Here is a 22891-nt window from a genome sequence, read left to right as displayed (position 1 = left end):
GGAAGGAAGGACTGGGTATGGTATAGTATGATCATGAATAGTGTCTGTAGAGAGGAGAGCGTGGGGAAGGAAGGACTGGGTATGGTATAGTATGATCATGAATAGTGTCTGTAGAGAGGAGAGCGTGGGGAAGGAAGGACAGGGTGTGGTATAGTATGATCATGAATAGTGTAGAGAGCCAAAGACACAGGATTTGAGCAGTGAAAAACAAGTCTTAACCTTGGAAGAATCCAGAGAGATAGCCATGTCGGGCGCGGGCTCTTCTTCCGACTCGTGCCGGCTTTGCTTGTTCTCCAGCGTACCGCGCCGGTGTGACTCCGAGGGCAGCAGCGATCGGAAGGATCGCTCCTCGATCTCATCTTCAGTCATAGACTCGTCAAACTTCAGAGAGTACTCCGTGGCCACTGACATGCTATCTGCTTTGAGAGTGGAAAATGATTTGCCATTATGGGTTTACAGTCTTGTCATATGAGGTCATAACTCTGTTATCCTATGGCCATTTATATCATACCTTTGTCATCCTGAAGGGAGGGTATGCTGTCGCTGCGAGTGGAATTGTCCGCTGCAAGATGGGCCTCCTCCAAAACTGAACTGCCAGCAATAGAGTTTCTCACAGCAACATCCCGCCTCTGCTCGAATGATGGAAGAGGGGAGCTCCCCCTGAGCACCGCTGATACTGTGCCCTCCGCTGACACTGTGCCCTCCGCTGCTGGACAGGAGAACAAGCAACTGATCACTTTAAATTGGACGAGATATGGATTTTTGTACAGATTGTACGGTTTGTTGTTCAGGCTCTTTCGAGCAAGAAATTGCCACCAAACTGAAGATATCTGACAAAGGTATGCACCACATCCTTCACAGAACAGTACTAATCAGCTCCGTCCTGAACATAAAGATGTGTCGCTGCACAACTGTGCCGGTGGACACAAATCTAAATTGAGAAACAGATGCCAGATAGGTCCCCAGATGGCAGCTTTATTAAATAGTAGGGGTGGGGGGGGGGGGAAAATCGATTCTTCGATTTCTCTCGATTCTCTCTAGAACGATTCTGTCTCGATTCAGAAAAGTTCATAATCGATTTTTTTTTTTACACATCCATTTTGTGTTGAAATGCAAGCTGCATCGATTATTGCCTTGTTCATTGAAAGTTATAATTGTGACAAGGAAAAGCTTTTTTCTCCAATAAAAAAATAGAGAAGCTAATTCATCTGTTGATTTTCTTTAATTATCAAACACAAAGTAGGAAGTGGTGAGACTCTGAGTAGCAAACTCAAATGTTTTAAACATCGACATGCATCGATAATCGTTTTATCGGTTTAGAATTGATAATCGATAATCGGTTTAGAATCGATAATCGGTTTAGAATCGAATCGTTGACCACTGAATCGGAATCGAATCGTGAGGTGCCAAGAGATTCCCACCCCTATTAAATAGAATGCAGAGAACACTAGTTTTATCTTCAACAGTGACAGGTTCGTACCAAATCTCAACCCTTGTACTATTGGCATTTTCATACAATTTCTAAGGGTTCATACAGGTGACATGGTACTTCATAACAACATATTTTTAAATACAGCAACTGCACAGGAACAGGGTGGGTACCTGAGAGTACTGGAGGAGGTTGGGATCTGCTTATGGTAGGTGTATTGAGACTCGTCACAGTGGGATGTGCTGGTGGATGCCTGAATACTCAGACCCCTGGCTATCTGTAGGTGGGGAAAACATTGAAAATCAACACAGAAACAGAAACAGAAACTCAATTCATACCACAGGATCTAACAATAAAGAAACTCATACGAGATGATACTAGCAAATACGTTGAAATTGAAATACATGCACAATTCCAGTGGCATGAAAATGTCTGGGCACCCCTGGTTACTGTGAATAGTTAAGTGAGAAGATGGACTGATGAAACAAAATGAAACATTGTTTTCAATATTTTGAGCAAGATAAGTGTTAGTATTCTAATGTGTTAAGTGCTATTGCTATTTATGACCTCCCAACACCTAAGAACCTCTTTAAGTGGGTGGGTGGATACAGATGTTTTAAAAGAGTTCATTAAAGTTCAATGACTTAAGACATGACATCAAGATATAACAAACCTGTGTTTCTCTCTGCTGTATATTTTCCAGCTCTATCTGAGATTCGAAGGCTTCCTGCTGGGTTTTGACTTTCAGCCGGTGCAGGTCCAGCTCGTGAGCCTGTTGCTGGGACTGAATGAGACACATCACAGTAAGTGTACATTCATTGTACATACACACAATATCAGGTGCATTCAGAAGTTCAATCTGGCAGTCTGAAAATGGAATGATACTCTTTAGTTCCATCTCTCTCTAAATTAACAAATGGATCAAAATGGACATAAACCTAATTTCAACATGGCTGTTTGTGTTGTGTTTAAGAGTGCATTTACACTACAGGTCTTGATGCCTAGTTCAGATTTTTGGCTTATATCCAATTTGTTTTACAACTCGGCCCATATCTGATACTTGTGTGAACACTAGCTTTTAACACTTAAAACAACCCGCATTTCCTGTTTACACGTTCATAATAAAAGCTAATCTGTGCCACACATGAGCAAAAAAATCGGAATGGGTCACTTTTACCAGGCAGTGTACACACAGCCTGAAGAGGTTGATGACAGTGAGGATGATGAATACTAGGTTTTGGCGAATGACTAATTACCAATGACTATAATCGCCTGTAATTCACAGGTAAGTCCGCAGCTATCGAACTTTGCCATTTTTCCCAGTTAGACTGCTGTCACACTCTGTCTCTTCAGCTGGCGTGCCTAGAGTGCGCTCCGAACGCTCTGAGAGTGAATGATGAAGTGGGTGGAGTTTGGGGAGAAGGTTGACTTTAAGGTTGAACCCGTCTACATTCAAAGAGTTTGAAGTTGAACCCCTGTTCATGTAGGACTTGAGGATTCTAGTTTCAGAATCGACCACACACACACAGACAGGACAGTGCTAGCATTCTCATCGTGTTCACTTGCAATGCGTAAAGCTGCCGGTCACCTTGAGGACGTGAGCGAGGGAGAAGACCTCCTGCTGAGCCAAGGACACGCCACGTATCCGCTCCACATCACTGAGCTGTCGTATGGACTCCTCTATGGAGTCCAGGTACATGAGCTCTGCTGCCATGCGCTGCTGTAAGGCACCTGGAGCACACTGCAGCCCACCTAGGACAGGAAGACACGCAGGTCAAAGTTCAGCTCCATCTGGCCAATTGATGACAGCAGTTTAACACAGCGATACATTCTGTATTTTCTATTTTATTTATTTTATTTTATTTCATATCATGACATTTGTCATTTGAATGTTGTGAACAGCCACTGCAAAACACTGAGCACTTAAATGTAGCTGTGAGCTGGTCATTTCATTTGGTTCTCTGTATAATGTACACGGTTAAAACTGAAAACTGAAATACACACATTTCAAGTGGTCCATTGTTAAATGTGTACTATATATATAACCATGGTGAGCATATGGAGTAACTGTTGCTAGTATTGAAAACAGTTGCATACCATTCCATTCATTCTGATGTTTAGTGTGGCAGAACAATATCAGTTGGAATGTGTGATTTCAGAGTGACTGTTAAATCCAATAAGTCATTTTGGCACCAGCGTGTTAAGCAAAACTTTAGCTTATCATACATACAGTATATGATTTTGTAAAAACGTTAAGGCAGGCAAATTATTCATAAATATATAAGTATATTTAAGGTCATAACAAACAAATGTTGGATTCTGTTCCATGAAACTAGTTGGCATATGAACCTAGAGACTTACTTGCAGTGTTCACCACTTGTTCAGCACCATGACTGCTGGGGGCAGGAGATGAAAAGATGGCTGAAGTGCTGGGAAGGGCCCGGCTGGGAGGAGATGATTCCACAGCACCTTCATCTCCAGCAGTGAGGCCGCTGCCCTTGGAGGCTGGAGGAGGACCAGAGGCAGCTGAGGAGCTCGGAGGGCACACCGTCCTTCTTTGGCTGGTCTTACTGTGTACAAATAAGCTGGACGAGAGGACAAAGGTTCGAAAGACTTCAAGTCCAAGCAACAGAAAATGGATAAATAACCTATATGGTCCTGCACACATACAATATACGGCAATGTTGTTAAAAAAACAACTATATATTCCCTATAGAGATGTAGCGGTTCAGTCACAACTTTACTCCACTGGCAGGAACAACAACCATCAGATAGCCTACCCTCTGAATGTACTGCCCAGTTTCAAACTCACAAATCTGCAAACCAATTGACAAATGTTGCCATGTGAAATGCCTCACACTGGCCAGGTGTCTAACTAGTTACTAAAGGGATTTTTCAGATGTTTGAGAGTTCATGGAGTCAAGCGAAAGAGCTGTTTTCTCCTCCAACACTCAAGCAATGCAGTAATGGCAGATACTACCGACACTCAAAAGCACAAAGGTTGTGGCTACACAGTGATACGTTTCCCTAAGAGTGGGTTTTTGGGAAATCTTGCTGTTAAAAATTGACAATCGAGTGAATAGTGCCCTTAATGCATGTAAGCTTTAAAAAAATATGCTAAACATGCAACAACAACAATAAGCAGGCGTGAAAGAGAAAGAAAGAAAGAAAGAAAGAAAGAAAGAAAGACGACTCCAGAGGCTCCTATACCTGTGCGACGCGTAGACTGAAGCACTCCCCGCTCTGCTGTCGGGGTCCAAGCCGTTAAGAGAACCGTGAGCAGAGTTCCCTTCAGCAGCGCCTTCCTTCACGGAGCCCAAAGATCCAGGATCGATGACAGGAGACCAGTCGCCGCCCAGACCCCCCACCAGTGTCACATCAACATTTCCATCTGAGGGAAAAGTGGCTAGTTTAATACATGACATAAACGTGTCTAATACTGAAGCGCCTAGAGAAGAACGCATAGAGAATGTTGAAGCTTGTAGATGACCCAAGGACAGTCACCCCCTCCATTAAGAGAGGACTGGCCATATCTTACCCATGTCTGGGAAACTAGGAGAGGAGAAGGAAGATGATACTGGAGAGCCCACTGAGGAATAGGACTGTGTGCCTGACTTCTGACGTTTCGAGTCTTCTTGAGGACTGCTTTCATGGTGGTTTACTACGCTGCTGCTGTAAAGATATACAACAGAAACATGTGGGAGTGGCTCTTGATAACTTACACAGCAACAGTCATCTCTGTTCAACATTTACATGCCTCAAAATCGTTCCAAACAATCCCCTTCTACAGATGTATGGAGGACGCTCTGATCACAAGCTACACCACAGACGGCCCCACGTGGAAACAGACCTTGGAAGCCATATCAGAATTTCTGCCCAAATATGAAAACCATGAACCTAGATCAGGGCTTCTAGTGCCATTCATCTGAGAATCACCTTCATTGGTTGTGGGTTGTTAAGCTAAAAAGGGTAATGTTAAAGGTTATAAAGGGTTGCTTCAAAATAACCATGCTAGCAACAGTAACGTCGCTTAAACCATGCGTTTCCTTGGTCCCTTTTGTTTCAAAGCTTGAAAAGTACGCGTATAAATGCTTGAAAAGTATGTGTATAAATGCTATGTTTTTACTCACAACATAGTCACTGAAGGCCTACCCATGAAACCCATAGTCCACTTATTATTGTGTTAGTTTGATAATGTGGTGCAAAGATTGGATTCAAGATTCCAGACAAAACCAATCTCATTTTTCTCTGCTTCAGCAAAATAATTCATTCTTTTGATGTCTACAGATCTGGAGCTTTGTCCATGACAACACACCTCACTTTCCCACTGAACCAGAAAGTCTCTCTGAAACTCAATTTCTGATGATTGCGGTTTGTGAAGTTGATAAGCCACAACAGTAGTGGGTTTGCCAAGGTGCACACAAGCTATCAAAATCTAGTCCTGTACTGTTGAAAATCAATAGTAAATAAATGCACTGCATTAAAACTCAACTGCATTCAAACTCAAACCTGTTCAAAGGAAACAGAGGGGATGCTTTGACATACCTGTGTCTGCTTGAAGTCCTGATGATTGGGTGGCCATTGGTGTTACTGCCTGGTGAGGAGATGTTATTCTCATAAAGGCCTTCTGGATGACCAGGGCAGGACACAGGACTGGATCTCCCACTTCTTCCCTTAGTCACTAAAGGAGAAATATAAAGTTACTGAGGGACTGATCTGGGCATTGGTACTAATCTCTTGGATGAAAAAGCTAAATCAGCACTTGCCACTGTCATTTGGCTACATGTGTGGATGTGCAGTGGCTGTTGTCAGCAGCATTTAGGCGGTGGTGAGAGTGTGTTCAAATTTCACCCACACTGCCACTTCCCATTGCACGAGCAATAAGATTCCTGGAATCAAATATGTGAAACTGACCTCTGCTGCTGCTGGGGAGATTCTTGGTGAAGATGTTAATGACACTGTGAGGACTACCCTTGGTCAGTTCTCTCCAGGCAGCCATACTGGCATCCAGATCTTGAGGTATTGTACTGCTGAACAGTCTGCATGTTTCTGTCCCACTACTGAAGACAGAGATGTTGTGCAAAGGAGTGCTCTCCGGCTGAACGCGCTCCATGTCTAGAAGTGCGACATGCAAGGATGGTTTGGTTGGCTGCTGGGAAGCGGCCCTCCACTCCGCCAGACTGCCCTCGCTGATGGAGCTCTCATTGGAGCCGTAATGGTTATGGTGGTGGTGGGAGGACATGATTGGTTCTTCTTCAGCCTGCCTCAGGCTGCCGTCCCTTTGCCTGGACAAGACGGAGTCTGCAGTGCCGGGAGTCATTGCACCTTTTCCCGTGTCTGCCGCTCGTTCTTGCGATTCTCTGAAGGCGGCGCCCAAATGTCCCACTCCAGGAAGAGGTCCATCATAGGAGGTCAGGCCCAAACACAGCAGCTTCTGAATGTTCTCCTCCTCCGGGGATTCTGGCTTCGCCACAGTGCCAATACTAGAGCCGGCCGCCACTCTAGCCCAGTGATTTGGCAAGTCTGCACCCAACTCTGAACTCTGGCCGCCCTTACAGGTGAGTAGCAATTTGCGGGCCTCACTCTCGATTCGGTTGGAGAGGGATGTGGCTGTAGACTTCAAGACCTCCAGACGGCTCACTCTGCTGGTCATGCTGGCTAGAGAGTTGGGGAGAGCTGCTGACGCATGCAGACAGGAGACACTGGGAGCAGAGGGCTTGTACTCTTCATCCAGCCACCGGGGAAATGTTCGGGTAGGTGAGGTCACTAAAGGGATGGCCACACTTCCTCTTGGTGAAGAGCACTGCCTATCATGTTGTACCCAGGATGACCTTGCTGGTAAGCCTAGTTCATTCCTGCTCACATACATAAGAGAGAGAGAGAGAGAAGGCAATTTAAGATTAATACCAATTACAATTATAGATACACAACCATCAAGAAAATACATTTTGATCTGCTGATTTTGAACATGTCACGCAGATAACATTCAATATAACCGATGCATATATTGGCAGCTGATATATCACGATTATATTTTGATGTGCATGTTTCATATTGTTCATAATAATGCTCATTCACCCCCTTTTTAAAGTATGCAAACTAACATGTCGGCAACAGAACTGGTGAATGGTGCACAATTTTAATGAGGGGTGTAGAAAGGTCAAACTCAACGGGATGCGTGTGAGCTGGACATTGGTATGATAAACAAGAGACCGGTCTGCTCTGAAACCATGAAGAAGGATTCAACTTTTCACAGTTGATTCCCTTTTCACTACTTCACAGCTCACTGGCATTGGTTAGATTCAGTACCTATAGAATCATCCTCTATCAAACTCCTAACCTTTAGTCCCATTACACCCTGGAAATTAAAGGATCTATCTATCTATCCATCACACCCTGGAAATAAAATAAAAATCTAACTTTTTTCCATTTGCATTCCCTCCCCTACCAGTCAACATCAAACTGAGAAGAGCACCCCTTCATTTTTTTTCAACAATTGTTCATTAACTGTTATTTATGAAAGTTCAGTAGCTGAGATAATTCATCAGCCTCTTTGAGTAATCATTATTAACTTGCTCAGGTACATCTAATCAATAGTTTCAGCGAGGACAGGTCAAGTGGTCAGGTTGGAAGGGAAAATGGATGGAAACGAGTACTCTCAAACTCTTAAAGGAACATCTGCAGCCCTCTGCTTTACAGCTGAGGATGGGCAGGTGGTTCACCTTCTAGCACATGATTGGTTGGAAAACACACCACCAACAAAAAGCAATGCAGTGGCTTAAGGGGGGGTGAATGTTCTTGAGTGGTCAGAACTAAGACCTACCCAAAATATGTGGATGGACTTGAAGATAGCAGTCTATCAGGGAAGAACCCAAAATATGTGGATGGACTTGAAGATAGCAGTCTATCAGGGAATCTCCTGGAAGAATGTGCAAAACTCATTGGGGCTCTACAGAGTATTAAACCAGGAGACTCTTTTCATTTTTATACATTTTCAGAAGTGCTGAACAGGTTTGGGCTCTTTTCCAACCGAACACAAGGAACATGGCTAGATCAATAGAGTGTGTAGCCCTGCTCAGAGGGGTACTTCTACACCGTCTGTACTTTGGAGTACATCCTTTGTAGCAGAGCTCTAACATGCCCACCACTGAGTGCAGTGTCATTGACCATAGGACACATTCACCCCTCTTACTTAGAGCAAGATAACCAAACTCATAGCATGTAGCCATCGGCTGGGCTGGGCCCCATTCCTAGCAGCCACCGCCAAGCCATTCTTCCCACCATTGTGCCAACAACACGCATGAGGGAAATGCTTCACTGACATAAGGAGCGTTTCCAACCACATCCAAACAGACTCCGCTATTCTCACTTCTCAAACTACTCAAATGGATTTGGCGCAAGTTATAACTTCATCTCACACATCCTCATCCTTAGGTGTACATGTTACAGTTTTTAAATGTTCATTTTACCCACTATCACTCTTGTATGTATACCTGTATATACCTGTATATTGTATGCATCATGGAATCTTGCATGTATCAAATATGCCACATGTATGCTAAAATGTTTTATCCTGATGTGTGTGTGTGAATCAATCTGCTTGCTTCCTCTCATCCCTTTCCCAGAAGCCATCTGTCAAAATGACATGACCATCATCAGTGTCAGTCTTCTGAATGTACAAACCTGGCAAAATCATTCCCAACTCCCATATTTGATATGGCTAGTGGACGAAGGCACTCCACCCAAACTCTAATGTTTGCCTCAAAATCATGTTTAAACCGGAATTTTATTGTGTTTAGAGTTGATGTTATTTCTTTCAGGAGGCCTCAATAACTAGCCTCGAGCTCCTCCTGAAAAACTAAACTAAAGGTGTGAAGCGATTCAAAAATAAATAGATAAATCTATTTTTGCCCAGCAACACCAGCAAAATTCATCTATTTCATTGACAGTGAACTCACTGCTACAACAACAAATTGTCAATAATGGAATATACAGTATCCTTTAGCAGAGATAAATAGTACCTATAAAACATAGGATGTATCTGGGTAATGTCTGGGTATGTTTAAAACAACAGGATAGTCCTATCTAGCAAATTTAGGCCAATGATTCTCTGGTTGTGAATTTTTTTTTTTTTTTACCACAATGTGACAGATTAAGTTTAAAAGTACCAAAGCGGTCATCTTTCTCTCAACACTACTGCGCATGTTCTAAAAAGATCAAACCTTGGTGCTGGAGGCTGCTGCTGCTCAGGCACAGAGAGGTCACTGCTGGATGGACTTCGGGGTCGATTTTGATGTTTATTCTCCTTATCCGACTCATTGGAGGGCTGGTACAGAGGTCTCTGCAATTGCACACATATCTCAGTTTAACTTTATCAGCACGATGGAAGTATTACATTATCATTACAAATTCTATGTATGTAAACTAACTACAGTTCCGGTATTTGCTAAATCTCGTCTAAATGCATCAAAGTTACCTTTTATGCTCAAGATTCTACAGAAATGTGGCCTCAGCTACACAGTACAGATTTTAATCAGCACAACTCTGTTGAGTGGAGATACTACAGGAGCTTTCCCTGGAAGTGCAGCTTAATGTCCATGCATTTCCTCTGCAGATATCAGCATTCATTCAGCTAGCTGGCTAATACGCCAACCCTAACCCTAGGTATGCTGCCAGTGAGGTCATTTATTCAACACATCCAAAAACATAGATGTTTGTAGTGGTAAACCCTCCAAGGTCCAGTTGTATTCATTCCATTAAATGCATTGTGTGCGAGTAACTATGCTTCAGTTGTGTTTGCTTGTGTGTCATCATGAGATGAGTAACGAGCATGCACAAACATTCTGCCTACAGGAAGCAGCGAATGTGTAAACATTTGGCTATTCTGACGGATTCTTCAAGGACTACACCACCCCTTTCAATCCGAATGAAATTCCGATTGGATCGGGCAGTTTTATTCTGATGAAGGCGTTTACATGAATCATTTCTACTCCCATTGAGCCATAAATCCAATGACAAACTGGATTATATCTCTCCGTGTAACCGTACCTAATATGACACGAGCGAGAGATTGTGTACAGTATGTGCATCTGTTCGTATTTGTGTAATGCTATGTAGTGCCATAGGAAAACAGGCGTAGGCGTAACATTGAAAACCATCCAAACCAATGATTTGACACTGGCCTTAAGGGTCTGCATAGCCATATAGTGTCATCTGACGTGGAGATGGTAGCTTTCTACAGGAAACACATGTCCCTAGTGCTTAGATACCTGCAGCCATTATTTACAAACGCATGAACATAAGAACTAACAAACTAAAGAAAACACCACACCGTGTGTCCTGTGGGCAGCATGAAAGAAATGCTGATGCAAGCATGTCCAGCACATTTCCTATCCTTGATGCCATAACAGTTAACTCTACACTTTAACTAGTCCTGAAGTCCCGTTATCCTCTGAAGCAGTGCTGACCATACCTGCTGATAGGTGCTGCTGTAAGGAGAGAGGGGGACCTCCATCATGTCGAGCTGGCTCTGCTCTGGCAGCAGTTTAGTGTAGGTGTCCAGCAGAGATCTGTGTGTAGACTCCAGGGTGGTGGTGGTGGCGTCAGCGGGTGGCCTGGTGAAGCCTTGCTTCTGTTTCCTGTAGAGTTGCTGGAGCCTCTGGTTCCTCCGGTCCGACTCCTCCTGCTGGCTGCGCCGCTCCTCCGTCTGCCTCCGTCGCCGCTCCGTCTGCTGCCGTGAGATGTACTGGCGCACCGCAACAGAGTCGTAGTGGCGCTTTCTTCTGGCCGGCTCGGGTTTGAGGGCCTCCGTGGAGGAGGAGGAGGAGGGTTTGGCTGGACCGCCGGTGTGATTGACTCCGCTGCAGCTGGAGTGCGCCGCTGCTCCTCTAGAGGTGACGGGCTTCTGGTCGAACTTCTCCACATGCTTCCCAGGAGACGGATCCATCTGAAGGTCGTCCAGGATGCCTTGGAAATCAGCTGAGAGCTGCAGGCAGGAGACTACAGGACTCTTCCCATCTTCAGCTTTCTTGCCTTGGTTTAGATTATCTTGCACTGGTGCACCGCTAGGTGGTCGCTCCAAATTACCTGAAAAAATATTTTTAAAAATCCATTTAATTTATTAGCATCAATGCTTTATTGTAAAAGTTATTTCAATTTCACTTAGTCATTTGGAATCCAACTGCAGCCACAGCTTTAGCATTGGAGACTGCTTCACGGTGCCACCAAATCCAGTGCTAAGGATCAGCATATTAAAGCCCTCAAAAAAATATCAACACACATGCTTTCTTCTCAAGCATCAACACATTTAAAGGTAAAGGTGCATCTTAGTAGCCCCTTTTCTTCTCAAGCATCAACACATTTAAAGGTGAGGTGCGTCTTAGTAGCCCCTTTCTTCTCAAGCAACAACACATTTAAAGGTGAGGTGCGTCTTAGTAGCCCCTTTCTTCTCAAGCATCAACACATTTAAAGGTGAGGTGCGTCTTAGTAGCCCCTTTCTTCTCAAGCATCAACACATTTAAAGGTGAGGTGCGTCTTAGTAGCCCCTTCATGACAAGTTCCCTGAAACTGGCAGTCGCCATTGTATTGCCACTCTCCTTGTACAACATATGGGTGTTTACAAGTGCAACCTCTATGATATGATATGATATATGATATGAACATTTAATTTCATTTCATTGTGCTCATAGATGTAAAAGTATCTTAGAAATCTCCTCCACTCTATTGAGTGTTTTTCTGCTGGTTTTCGCACTAGTTTATTTATGAGCAGGTTGTCATATAGGGGGGTGGAGAGGGTGGAGACAGTGATGCGGTAAGTGGTGGATGTTTCTTCAGGCTGCAGTTTCAAAGCATGGAGTTGAGGGGGCATGCCCTTCTTGTTCATGTGAATAGTGCCATGCTTGCTGCTCTTTTGCTGGTGGAGCTTTTCAAAAAGAGCAGAAGAGGTGTAACGGCTGTCAGTACACACAGTGTGTCCCTTCCTTCCCCACACCTACAGCCAATAGCCAGAGCCCAGTAGTCCTTATAGGCAAATCTTTCCACCCTGCAGTCATCTTGACAATACCTAAGCTATGTCGGGCACACAAGATCAGGTTCCTACCCTATCAACTGCTGGAACCGGTTTCTGTTTTAAACACACGTGGAGCCCAAAGAACCTTCTCAGGTCCTCCAACTATCAGAGATCTGAGGATTTCTAGTCAGTCTGATACTTATTTGGATAGCTAAAAACACCTCAATGTCAGCTTTATTAAAGTGCTTGACGTCATCATTAAATTCACTATTCAGTAATCTCCATTGGACATCAGAAGGCAAGGTCAACATCAACAGTACGGGAAGAATTTGGGGTATTTAGACTAACTTTCAGCCATATATGTAGGCAAAATGTTCACACGGAGAAACTGTGATTTCACGCTTTGAGAATGCCATAATGTCATGAATGTACTTGAAATGTACTTGAACATTTCCAGAAAATTCTTTCTAATGTTAGGTCTTCTGAATTCTGCTGATCCATTTCACACTAGCTTGTTTAAGAAGAGAATAAAGGAAGAGCCCAAACCTGTCCTGGCCCTCCGATCTCCAGACTCCGACATGAAGGTGCGCTGGGGCCCCAAACCTGTCCTGGGCCCCCTGGCCTCTCCAGACTCCGACATGAAGGTGCGCTGGGGCTGCAGTGGAGGACCTAGGATCATATTCACCACCTTCTGCCCTTCACGCCATGTGGACGTACTGATGGATGCTGGGAGAAAAAAACTGCATTAGTTTCTATATGGGACTTGAGTTTCGTGCAAATTGAATATGAGACACTAATGTGCATAACAAACAAAAAGTACAATTTCGGAAAACTTAAAGTCAAAAAAACATTCTTACTCAAAAACACGTGAAAAATATGTCAACAGTAAAGGTAGTAAAGGCACGTGTAAGAGGTCAGTAGTAAAAGAAGTAAAAGGCTCCTACCAGGCTTGGGCTCAGAGTCAGGGACAGACTGTGACCTGTGGACTTTTCTAACAGGTTTGACTGGCTTCTTGCCCTTCACGCGCTCCCTGAAGCGCACCTTCTGTTTGGTACTCTCTCCTGTTCCACAACGGAAGCAGAGAATATGGTTAAGAGTATAGCATCAAGTTAGAACTGGAAAACATCCTGACTAATGGATTAAGTACACTGAGGAAGTGATAGAGGATGAAGTCACTGGTGACGCCCATCCATATTACAGACATCCAACCCCTAGACATGTTTTTCTTTTCTTTCTAAATATCAGCATCATTTAGAATTCTAGCTTTGTCGTCCGCCTCCCTTCGTTTATGTTGCGGTCCCACGAGGCAGCTGTAACAGTGCAAAACAGCATCACTTGGCCTACACGGTTTTAGGGGACTTGGCAGGAAGGTTGTTTCAAGCATTTCAGTGGATTTAGACGGTCTTGATTCTTTCGATCTGTTCACGTAATCCCAAATGACACTGGTCTCTGCCAGTTGTGACCTGATGGCTTTTAGTTCCTTAATCTGCAATGTTGTCTGTTACTTTGTTAGTTTCTTTCTTTAACATCATAGAAATGTCTCACTGGAACACTTCGCTATTTCCAAGACAAGTAAAGCAACTGCCTGTCAACCCCAACACAAATGTTTAAAGATCCACTGAACATCCATGCTGGGGAGTGCTGAAAAGGTCCGTTTACAGGAACCTTCAACTAAGAGGTATGATGCTGTTTCCATTTATTGGGTTTTTGTTGCTTTTTGCATGTTTTAAAAAATATTTATTTCCACACTAAATATAATACTAATTAAATGGAAAAAAAAAACAAAAAAAACAATAACAACCAAAAACAAAAACCTTTCTGCTAATCCATACATAAATTGTGTGCATTAACAAACTCCATATACAAAAACTAAATTGTGTGAACCAGACAAACCCTGATGGTAGTGTAATAATATGGAAGGGGGGCTGTTCTACTGTAAACCAACATCAAGGTCACCTGTGAGCTGGCGTGTCAGGTCCTTGTAGATCTCCCGTCTCAGCCTGGTGAAGTCCTCCTCTTGGCCAATCTTCCCATCAGAACTGTGAATCTTAATCTCCGTGGTGTTGAATCCTTTCATCACAGGGTTAGGGAAATCACAACCAAGTTCAGCATAACAGAGTAAATAGGGTTGAAAATATAAAAAAAAGAATGTAAACATTTTTGTCCTCTGTACCTTTATAAACAGGAGCAGGGGGAGCTGTGATGACTTTACGGACATGTGCAGACGGTATAGTGCTGCTGGACTGCGTGTAGGTTTGACCAGAGGTGCCCAGAGGCTTCTCCAAGCTGCCCAGTGACTCCTTCTTCTCTCCAGCCTCCTCGAGGTGCTCACGCTGCTTGCGAATGCGTTCTTTCAGTTTCTCCAGCTTATCATCAGTCTGCTGTCGCCGCAAGCTCTCGAGCCGCTGGCTGGCACTACTGGGACTGGAGTTCTGCAGCGTCTCCATCAGGGGGTGGACCTCCTCCTGGCTGGACACGGCGGGCTCTTGCTGCTCTTGGGTGTGTGAGTAAGAAATGGCACCTTTGGAGGTGGCCAGTACCGGATGAACCGCTACATTGATAGCCAATTGGTCATTGATGTAGTGCACTGATGTATCACTGACCATGGAAGAGTGTGTGCTGGCTGGTTTGACAGTCTGTGCAGAGCGCGTGTCACGCTGGAACACCAGCCGACTCAGTCCAGATTCAGAAACCAGAGGGCTGACACTGGTCCCTACAGTTTGGGTCTGATCTTCAAGCTGCAATGGTAATCCCAAGTGTGGAGACAATTTCCTGAAAGCAACAAGCAATATATATATATGTGTGTGTATTCAGGATGACTCCAGTGCGTGTTTATGCATCAATAGAAACAATTGCAGTGAAGCAAATCATTGCAAATCACTGCTTTGAGGCTGTGTTCTACTTGGGTCTTCTTAAGTCAATAAAATACAGCAAAGGGCTGTACCTCAACCAGTAAACACAATTAACAGCAAGGTCAGCTTTTAGGCGTGTTTTGTCAGTAACAGTATAATACTTTTTGATACTTTCAGTTGCCCTTCTAGTTGTGGGTTGTAGGCCAACTTGATTGATGGTTTATTTCTTAAACAGTGAGACAGCCCTGGCGAGTACAGTTCTATCATTTACTCCTCGTTTTATCTTAAACATTCTCTGGCCATCTCGCTCACAGTAGTTATAGGGCTGTCTGGTGCAGACACAGTTAGTTAGCCACAAGGTTAGCTAATGCCATGGCTAATTAGAGGACCATAACAAGGTGTTCCCTGCCAAAGAAAGGCATAGGTTAAGTGCCTAAGAGTTTTTGCAGAGAGCCCAAAGACAAATGAACCCAAAAACACGTGTAGACCCTCTGAGCTGAGTGAATGAAAAACAATGAGGGTTATATGTGCTGAAAAAAAAGGAGACACAGTTTGACCAGCAGCTGACGGATTTTGGTGATTATTTCACAAATGTCTTGTATCTCTAACTTTTCCTTTGCCTGAACCTGTTCCTTAGCATTTATAGTGAATAGCTGAGCCTTCCTGCTCGCAGTCCTTGCATGCATATGACCACACTTCACACCTTGAACCAATTCCACCTGATAGACACTTGGTGTTCTCTCTTCCAATCAATTCCCCAGTTACCTTTAATCCAAAGTTGGGTTTTAGAGGTATGCCAACAATGATGATTCAAATGACATTCTAAAGCAGCAACCTGGAGTATAGGCTATTACATTCATTTGAGTAGCTAAAGATTCACACATCACTGAAAACATCACAAATCCATCTGATATAATTTGTGAGGCTTTGTCTAATGAAATTTGGCCAAGGTTTGTGGTTGATGAAAACTTTAAGGTTTTTTATATAAAAATAACTATTTCACAAGCCACAATTTTTTTCCAATCCTCACCTAAATTGGCACAGATGATCTTCAGACCAAGCCTTTCAAATGTATTCGTATGGATTTAAAAAAAAAAAAAACATGCTTTTGCTTACTGCAGCACCCCCAGAGGTCAAATAGAGGTTTTTTTTTATTTAATTTTTTTATGTTTTGGCCTTACAAATGTTGTTATTATGTCTGGTGATAAGTTGGGCGGTCCCAAGGATGGGACATGGCAACCGATCACGTTAACCAAATGTATTCATTCTAGTCAGGGTACTGTCCCCAATCAGTGTGCCTAATATCCAAACCTTTTACAATACAGTTCTAGGCACTGCCATAGACCCCAATGGCAGAAGATGAATAATGTGAAAAGGTAAAAACACAATGGGTGCTTACGAAGCTTCACTGCTTGGCCCCCAAGAAGATAACAATAATAACAACAATAATAGCACTTGAGCACTTGCTTTTACCTGTAGGAGGGCAGATGATCCTTGATATCCACACCCACAGTCTTCCTGAGACTGTTGTCCAGTGAGCTGTTCTTCAGGGGGCTAAAGGACACCTTCCCTGGACCTTCAGCCCTCGAGGTTCTGGACAAGCCAAGTACAACACCTGGAAAGAAAGAAAGAAATTAGAAGTCTGAGTGTACATGAATTTCCAGAAAGTCCTTACCAGGCAGCAAAACTGTGTTATAGCTTAAAAATGTCTGCTTTAAGTCAAATTCTAAACAAAAAAACATTAAAAAAAAAATCAGTACCACCACTTCACTTCACATATACTATCAAACTAATTAGCCCAAGGCGTTAAGCACAAAGCGATAGTGGCAAGGCAGGATGAGTCACCAAGCAAATACTTCAAACATGCATCACATTACCATACATGGGGCAGCCCTACATCAGGCATAAATAGAGGTTGTAGAAAGGGTGTTGAAATGGATAGCAGAGTAAGAGAATAATGCCAGTATACAAATACAATGGTCTTACAACATAATGAACCTAACTTAATGTACTTGTAGGGTTCCTATTATTAGAATGAACTAAGGATTGTGATCATATTAGCAGAGAAATGGGTAGTTAGGCTGGCCATCAAACTGTGTTGTAGGCAATGTGTTTGTGATGCATTGTAGGTCAATACACAGGTTTGCCTCAAAGGGGTTTATAAACTTTCTAGCACCACTGCACTATTTGTCAACTACTAAAATAACTACCTACAGGGTATGGTGGTATCTAGTAAGCTAACTACCTACAGGGTATGGTAGTATCTAGTAAGCTAACTACCTACAGGGTATGGTAGTATCTAGTAAGCTAACTACCTACAGGGTATGGTAGTATCTAGTAAGCTAACTACCTACAGGGTATGGTAGTATCTAGTAAGCTAACTACCTACTGGGTATGGTGGTATCTAGTAAGCTAACTACCTACAGGGTATGGTAGTATCTTGCAACGGCGACACCAGCACAGTTGGCAAACATTGGTAGCATGTTAACTGATGTCTTTTGAAGATATAGTTGGCGATGTCATGCTGTGAAAGCTTTTCTTATGGTGTGGTCTATGTCAGATGACAGAACTGTTTTGATGTGTGCTTACCATCAAAATGAGTCTAAAGATAACAGCAATACTTGTTGCCTATTATCTCAAGCTGCTGCATACTTTTGCTTTAAAACAGCAGATTTTGGACACAACATTCCAAGACATGAAAATCAGTCAGTCAGGTTGTTTCATTACTAAAATCACCTTCACTCCTTCCAGATGTGTTACTGGTGTGGCAGTTATTGGTCTTGCATAGCCAGATGTGCATTACATTCACCTGGAAACAACCATGGTGAAATATGGACTAAATGTAGACAGGCAAAATTACAAAATTCCATGAATTTCATCTCTGAGCCAACACCTCCTGAAGGCAGAGCTAAAAAGAGGACTGAAATGATTTGGCTAAAAGTACAGAGAAATGTTGAGTTTGGGAGTGAGAGGAACAGTCAGTAGGTTGAGTTTGGGAGTGAGAGGAACAGTCAGTAGGCAGAGGTTGAGTTTAGGAGTGAGAGGAACAGTCAGTAGGCAGAGGTGGAGTTTAGGAGTGAGAGGAACAGTCAGTAGGCAGAGGTGGTTAGTGTTCGTTTTGTAGCGTTTCTAGTCCTCAATTTCACCAGTTTGTCTCCAGATTGAACGTCACGTTATGCCATCGTGACTAACTAATCAAACTAGTCTGTACCTTTCTTGCTGAATTTCCATGAGCCTGTTGAAGTTTCCTTCGGATCCATCAATGAATCTAGTAAAACTCCAGTCCCTGCAGCAGCTTCAGGGCGATTCTCAATTCAGTGCAACTGAAATTGAACACCTGGTAGAACACAAAGGAGTTTTTGTACAGTGTTAGAAAATCTATCTTTCCTTTTGCTCTTCTCAGGACAACGGCTGAACATAATGCAGCAAACCTGAAAAGGGTTGATATCCAGTCAAATTCTAGAGCTAAAATGATTGTTGCCGTTTTAAAGTTGGGGTTATTGGTAAGTGGGTGAGTGAAGTGTAAGCAATTAGCCTACACATCTGAGATTGTAACCTTGCTAGCAGTAACATGATGTCTGGGCTATGTAGACCAATTACAGGGTGGCAAACTTGAATTTGCTCAAATTACAAACCACAAGAAATTTAGTTTCATGAATATTTATGACAAAATGCAATGGTCGATTGCAAAATTTAGCTGCATACTACCTACACCATGCACGCTTAACATGCATGTAGGAAATGTCTTGATTTTGATAGCTAACCTTTGAAATCTAAACATTTTACAGAGTAACATAGGTCTAATCCACAGAGAGCGAATAGCTAGTGCTAGCCAGCAGTTAAGATCATTGGTGCCGTTTAAGACATGGTTAAATCTTCTCAGTAATAGCATACCATTTTAAAAGCTAGCCTAAGTATGAATCCCTCTTGCTTCAGAACTAGCATGGGCATCTGATCTGATCTGATATCAGTCAGTGTTTAGCAAAGTTCATTTGCCATGTATTGCACTCAAACTGAACACGTCAATGACATTGCTCTTTGGTGAGGTGCAACATTTAGTGGACTCCCCAGCATCACGTTCACATTCACATCACATCACTTCACGTTCACTTCACTTCACTTCACTTCACTTCACTTCACTTCACTTCACTTCACTTCACTTCACTTCACTTCACTTCTGTCCCAACATGAGAACAAGAGGTCTAGTGCCGTGGGCTGGTGGATGTTCACTGGTGATACTTTGATGCACATAACAGTATAATGAAAAACAAACTGGCCAACCAGTTTGATAGTTTACTCTTATGTCCTTATAAAATATAAAGTTTGAGTCAAAAATATACCCTGCATTAGGTCTAAAAAAAGCACCCCACACGCCCCCTCCCTCTCTTCCCGTCATTCCTTGACAACAACACTGTTTACAAGCAAGCTATCAATGACAGGTACTGCAGCGTGCATGGAGACACACAGGTATGGGCATCAGACAGTATTTCAAGAATCCTTAACAAACACAGATAAAGGTTGCAAATGGTAAATAGGTTGAGTGGTTCTTTACTTTTGAATTAATGAGCCAATACGAGGGGTCCCCCTATCACAGAGGGCCGCAGGGCCTTGGCACCACGGGGCGAACCACACAACAGGGTAGGAGGGGGGCGTGACATCACTGGTTTCGGAGGAAAGTGTAGTGGGGCAAGAGTGACACCATGCTACGGCTGCAGCGGTATTCAAAGAATGCCACCTTGCAGTTTGCGGCAATACCGCGACCAAACCCCCGTGTTTAATTATTGGCCTACCTCCGCCAAGGAGGTTATGTTTTCGGTCCTGTTTGTTTGTGTGTTTGTCTGTAAACAGGATTACGCAAAAAACAGCCTGAAACTTGATGGAAAGGTGTACCAAGGGTGGAGAGTGGATCCAAATCACTAAGTGGATCTATGAATTTAGTTTCACTTACGCTATCATTGATACAGCATTTGGCCTTGGTGGAGGTCTGCACTTTCTGAGTGCCCTTCCGGTTCATAAAAACTTTGACACACTACATCACTATCACATTCTCACAAATTGAAATGTGATATGCTTATACTTCACCTCACATCTCCTAAAGATCCACTTTTTCGCTCAATAAAAATGGGCACCCATGGCTAATCAAATTTCAGCAATCAATATATGTGTAGGCTCATTCACAATGGCACATTTACCCAATTTCAAACAAATCAGCTATAAGATGTCGCTACAGCAAGCTACAGCACATTTTTCTCTGTTCCTCTGTTCTATCCATTTCCATAATTCCTTTTGCCTTTAAAGCAATTACGTAACATTTCAAAATTCTAATTGTTCTCCTTTACCTGTTAAAGTTAGATCACCACATTTTCCCTATTCATGTTAATGTTTACACCTAACTTCCACATAGCTCTGTGTACGTATGCAAGGCAACTGGAACTCCATTCATTCCTGTGAACCTTTGTGATCTTCCAATGTTTTTGTGAAACTCCTTTTTCCCCAGTCCAAAATTCCATGTACGTGTACTTTTGGAGAGACCATTGGAAATACTGGTTATTTCCTTCAATTCAGTTGCTTGACTATGCTGAGTCAAATTGTGTCATTGAATAACTATAAACAAACTAGTTCAGCTAGTTTAACACATCATGAATCTGAGTAATTTCTGTTCTACATGTGGTTAGCCTATAGGTCACACCTACTAGATCCAAGTTAACTTAAAGAGGGAGAGTTCATTAATCATATTTTGAAGAAAGAATTTGCATAATCAGGCAACCTTTTGAATATGTCAACAGATCTTAATGTCGAATTGGCCTTTACTGTCAACATATACACTGTGCTTTAACCAATACCTAATTTTAAGAAATAGGCAACACATCATCTTTATCATTTTGATGTGAAAGCTTGATCTCCCTCCCATTCTACTGCTGCAAATTCTCTCCATTATATTACCACTCACTTGACATCTAAATAGAGATTGCTTCACCGTTCACACGTTCATTCCATCGTGACACCAAGGAGTGAGTTAAACGCTATTGTTTATTGTTATTGCTATATCTGTATTGGCAGCATCTTCTGAAACACTGAAGGCACTCATTCTGGGAAAGTTACTTTACATTTCGATTTGTAACTGATTTACTTGTATTTTGTTTCTCAGTACGTGTAAATGATTAAACCTACATTTCTTTTCTAATTGAATTGTGTATGTCTGTCACACGTAACTAGTTAGGCCTACTCCCTGTAGCAGTGTGAACCAATAGCATGTCTTTTTGCACATAATGTAAGAAGTTATTAGCTGGTTATTACATTATTAGTTATGTTAAAAAAAATAATAATAAATGGTAATAGCTTAAGCTGATAATGTAGTAATATGCTGATATCACTTTGTGTTATACAAGTGTTATACGCTAGAATCTTTATTTGTTATCAAATGTCAGACTTCCGTAACACTTACTCTCCAACCCTGAGCACAACCACGTAATTCTGCGAACTAACACAGCTGAATAACTCCAGAACATGTTAAATATACCAGTAACTTGTTTGAAACTTACTGCAAACAGTTGACAGTTAATGTTAAATTGTTTAGCCACTTGCTCAGGAAGCTAACGTTAGCTAAGGTTTGATAAGACTAAGGCAGCGCCTTAGTAAAGTTAAGGTTAGCTAGACAGCTAACCTTTAGCAAAGTTAAGTTCACTTACCCAGAGAGGAACCTGGTGTTTCATTTGTTTCCGATGGTGTTTTAGGTTTCGAAAGCAATACTTATGATTATGTGATTGGAACTGTTGGTGAGTTAACGTTAGCTAGCTGTAAACGTCACTTCACTAACTGTCTGGACTCAATTCCGGAAACATAACGTAGCTAAGCAAAAAAAAAATTGCAAGAGAAACCTTATCACACACACGTCGTCCTTTTGAAGCGTATGTGGTTCAAAAGGGAGCAGTAACTTCTAAAAGTTATATTTAGGTGCAAGCTGACGGTAACATTACCATCGCTAATATTATTGTAACCCAGTTTTTCGCATTTTTCTGTTCGTCAGAGGGCCCGTGCTGAATAAGCCCTTATCTTACTTGACAGGTGTCTTTTACTCAAGTAACATCAAATAAGCTATCTCCGTTGTTTGGGCGCCTGACCAGTATAAAGCCAACGATTGTTCGTGTGAAACCAACCTTACAAATCCTTGTATTTGTAATAACGTTAGCGTCCCGCGTACACCGACAGCCATGAGCTCCCCACACTTCCGGTGTAATCTTCCAGTTGTTGTACCGAAATAAAAGTCATCAAGACCTTCTCCACTAATGAAGTTGTGTTCTATTAACTTAGTAAATCGAGAGGGGGTGACCTGTGAGCAATTTAGATCTTCGTGGTTCTAAAGAAAAAAATCCTATGGCAAAATAAATGGGTTTTCGAAAAATCGGTGAAAAAAAGGTGTGAGCGAAATAACGCACGTATAAAACCTAGGCAAACGTGTTGGTGAGTTAAAATATAGTTATCAGTTGGTCTTCTGCAACAAACTGTTGTCTTGCAGAAAGCACATAAAGAATGCACTATATAGTGTCACTTGCATCAGGCAACACGAGGGACTCTATAGTGGTATCCATGGTTACAAACAAC

At 42.5% G+C, this 22891-nt stretch overlaps 1 protein-coding gene across 1 annotated transcript in view; it reads right to left on the bottom strand.

Annotated features, from left to right (window-relative positions):
* The window catches only part of LOC105908711 (centrosomal protein 350), a 38871-nt gene extending 16115 nt beyond the window's left edge, over positions 1-22756 (bottom strand). The window contains 20 exon segments of the mRNA XM_042708940.1: positions 220-416; positions 512-613; positions 615-709; positions 1603-1706; positions 2103-2213; positions 3018-3181; positions 3791-4014; positions 4640-4820; positions 4968-5101; positions 5975-6110; positions 6344-7284; positions 9652-9770; positions 10902-11515; positions 12984-13163; positions 13382-13498; positions 14394-14507; positions 14611-15209; positions 16763-16904; positions 18501-18626; positions 22447-22756. Coding sequence (XP_042564874.1) covers positions 220-416; positions 512-613; positions 615-709; positions 1603-1706; positions 2103-2213; positions 3018-3181; positions 3791-4014; positions 4640-4820; positions 4968-5101; positions 5975-6110; positions 6344-7284; positions 9652-9770; positions 10902-11515; positions 12984-13163; positions 13382-13498; positions 14394-14507; positions 14611-15209; positions 16763-16904; positions 18501-18549 — 4323 coding nt within the window. The 5' untranslated portion in view covers positions 18550-18626; positions 22447-22756.
* Between the last annotated feature and the right edge of the window lie 135 nt (positions 22757-22891).

Source organism: Clupea harengus, chromosome 10, assembly GCF_900700415.2.
Source record: "Clupea harengus chromosome 10, Ch_v2.0.2, whole genome shotgun sequence".
Taxonomy (NCBI): Eukaryota; Metazoa; Chordata; class Actinopteri; order Clupeiformes; family Clupeidae; genus Clupea; species Clupea harengus.
Note: the sequence above shows the minus strand (reverse complement) of the source record. Positions and strands in the feature narration are given on the sequence as shown.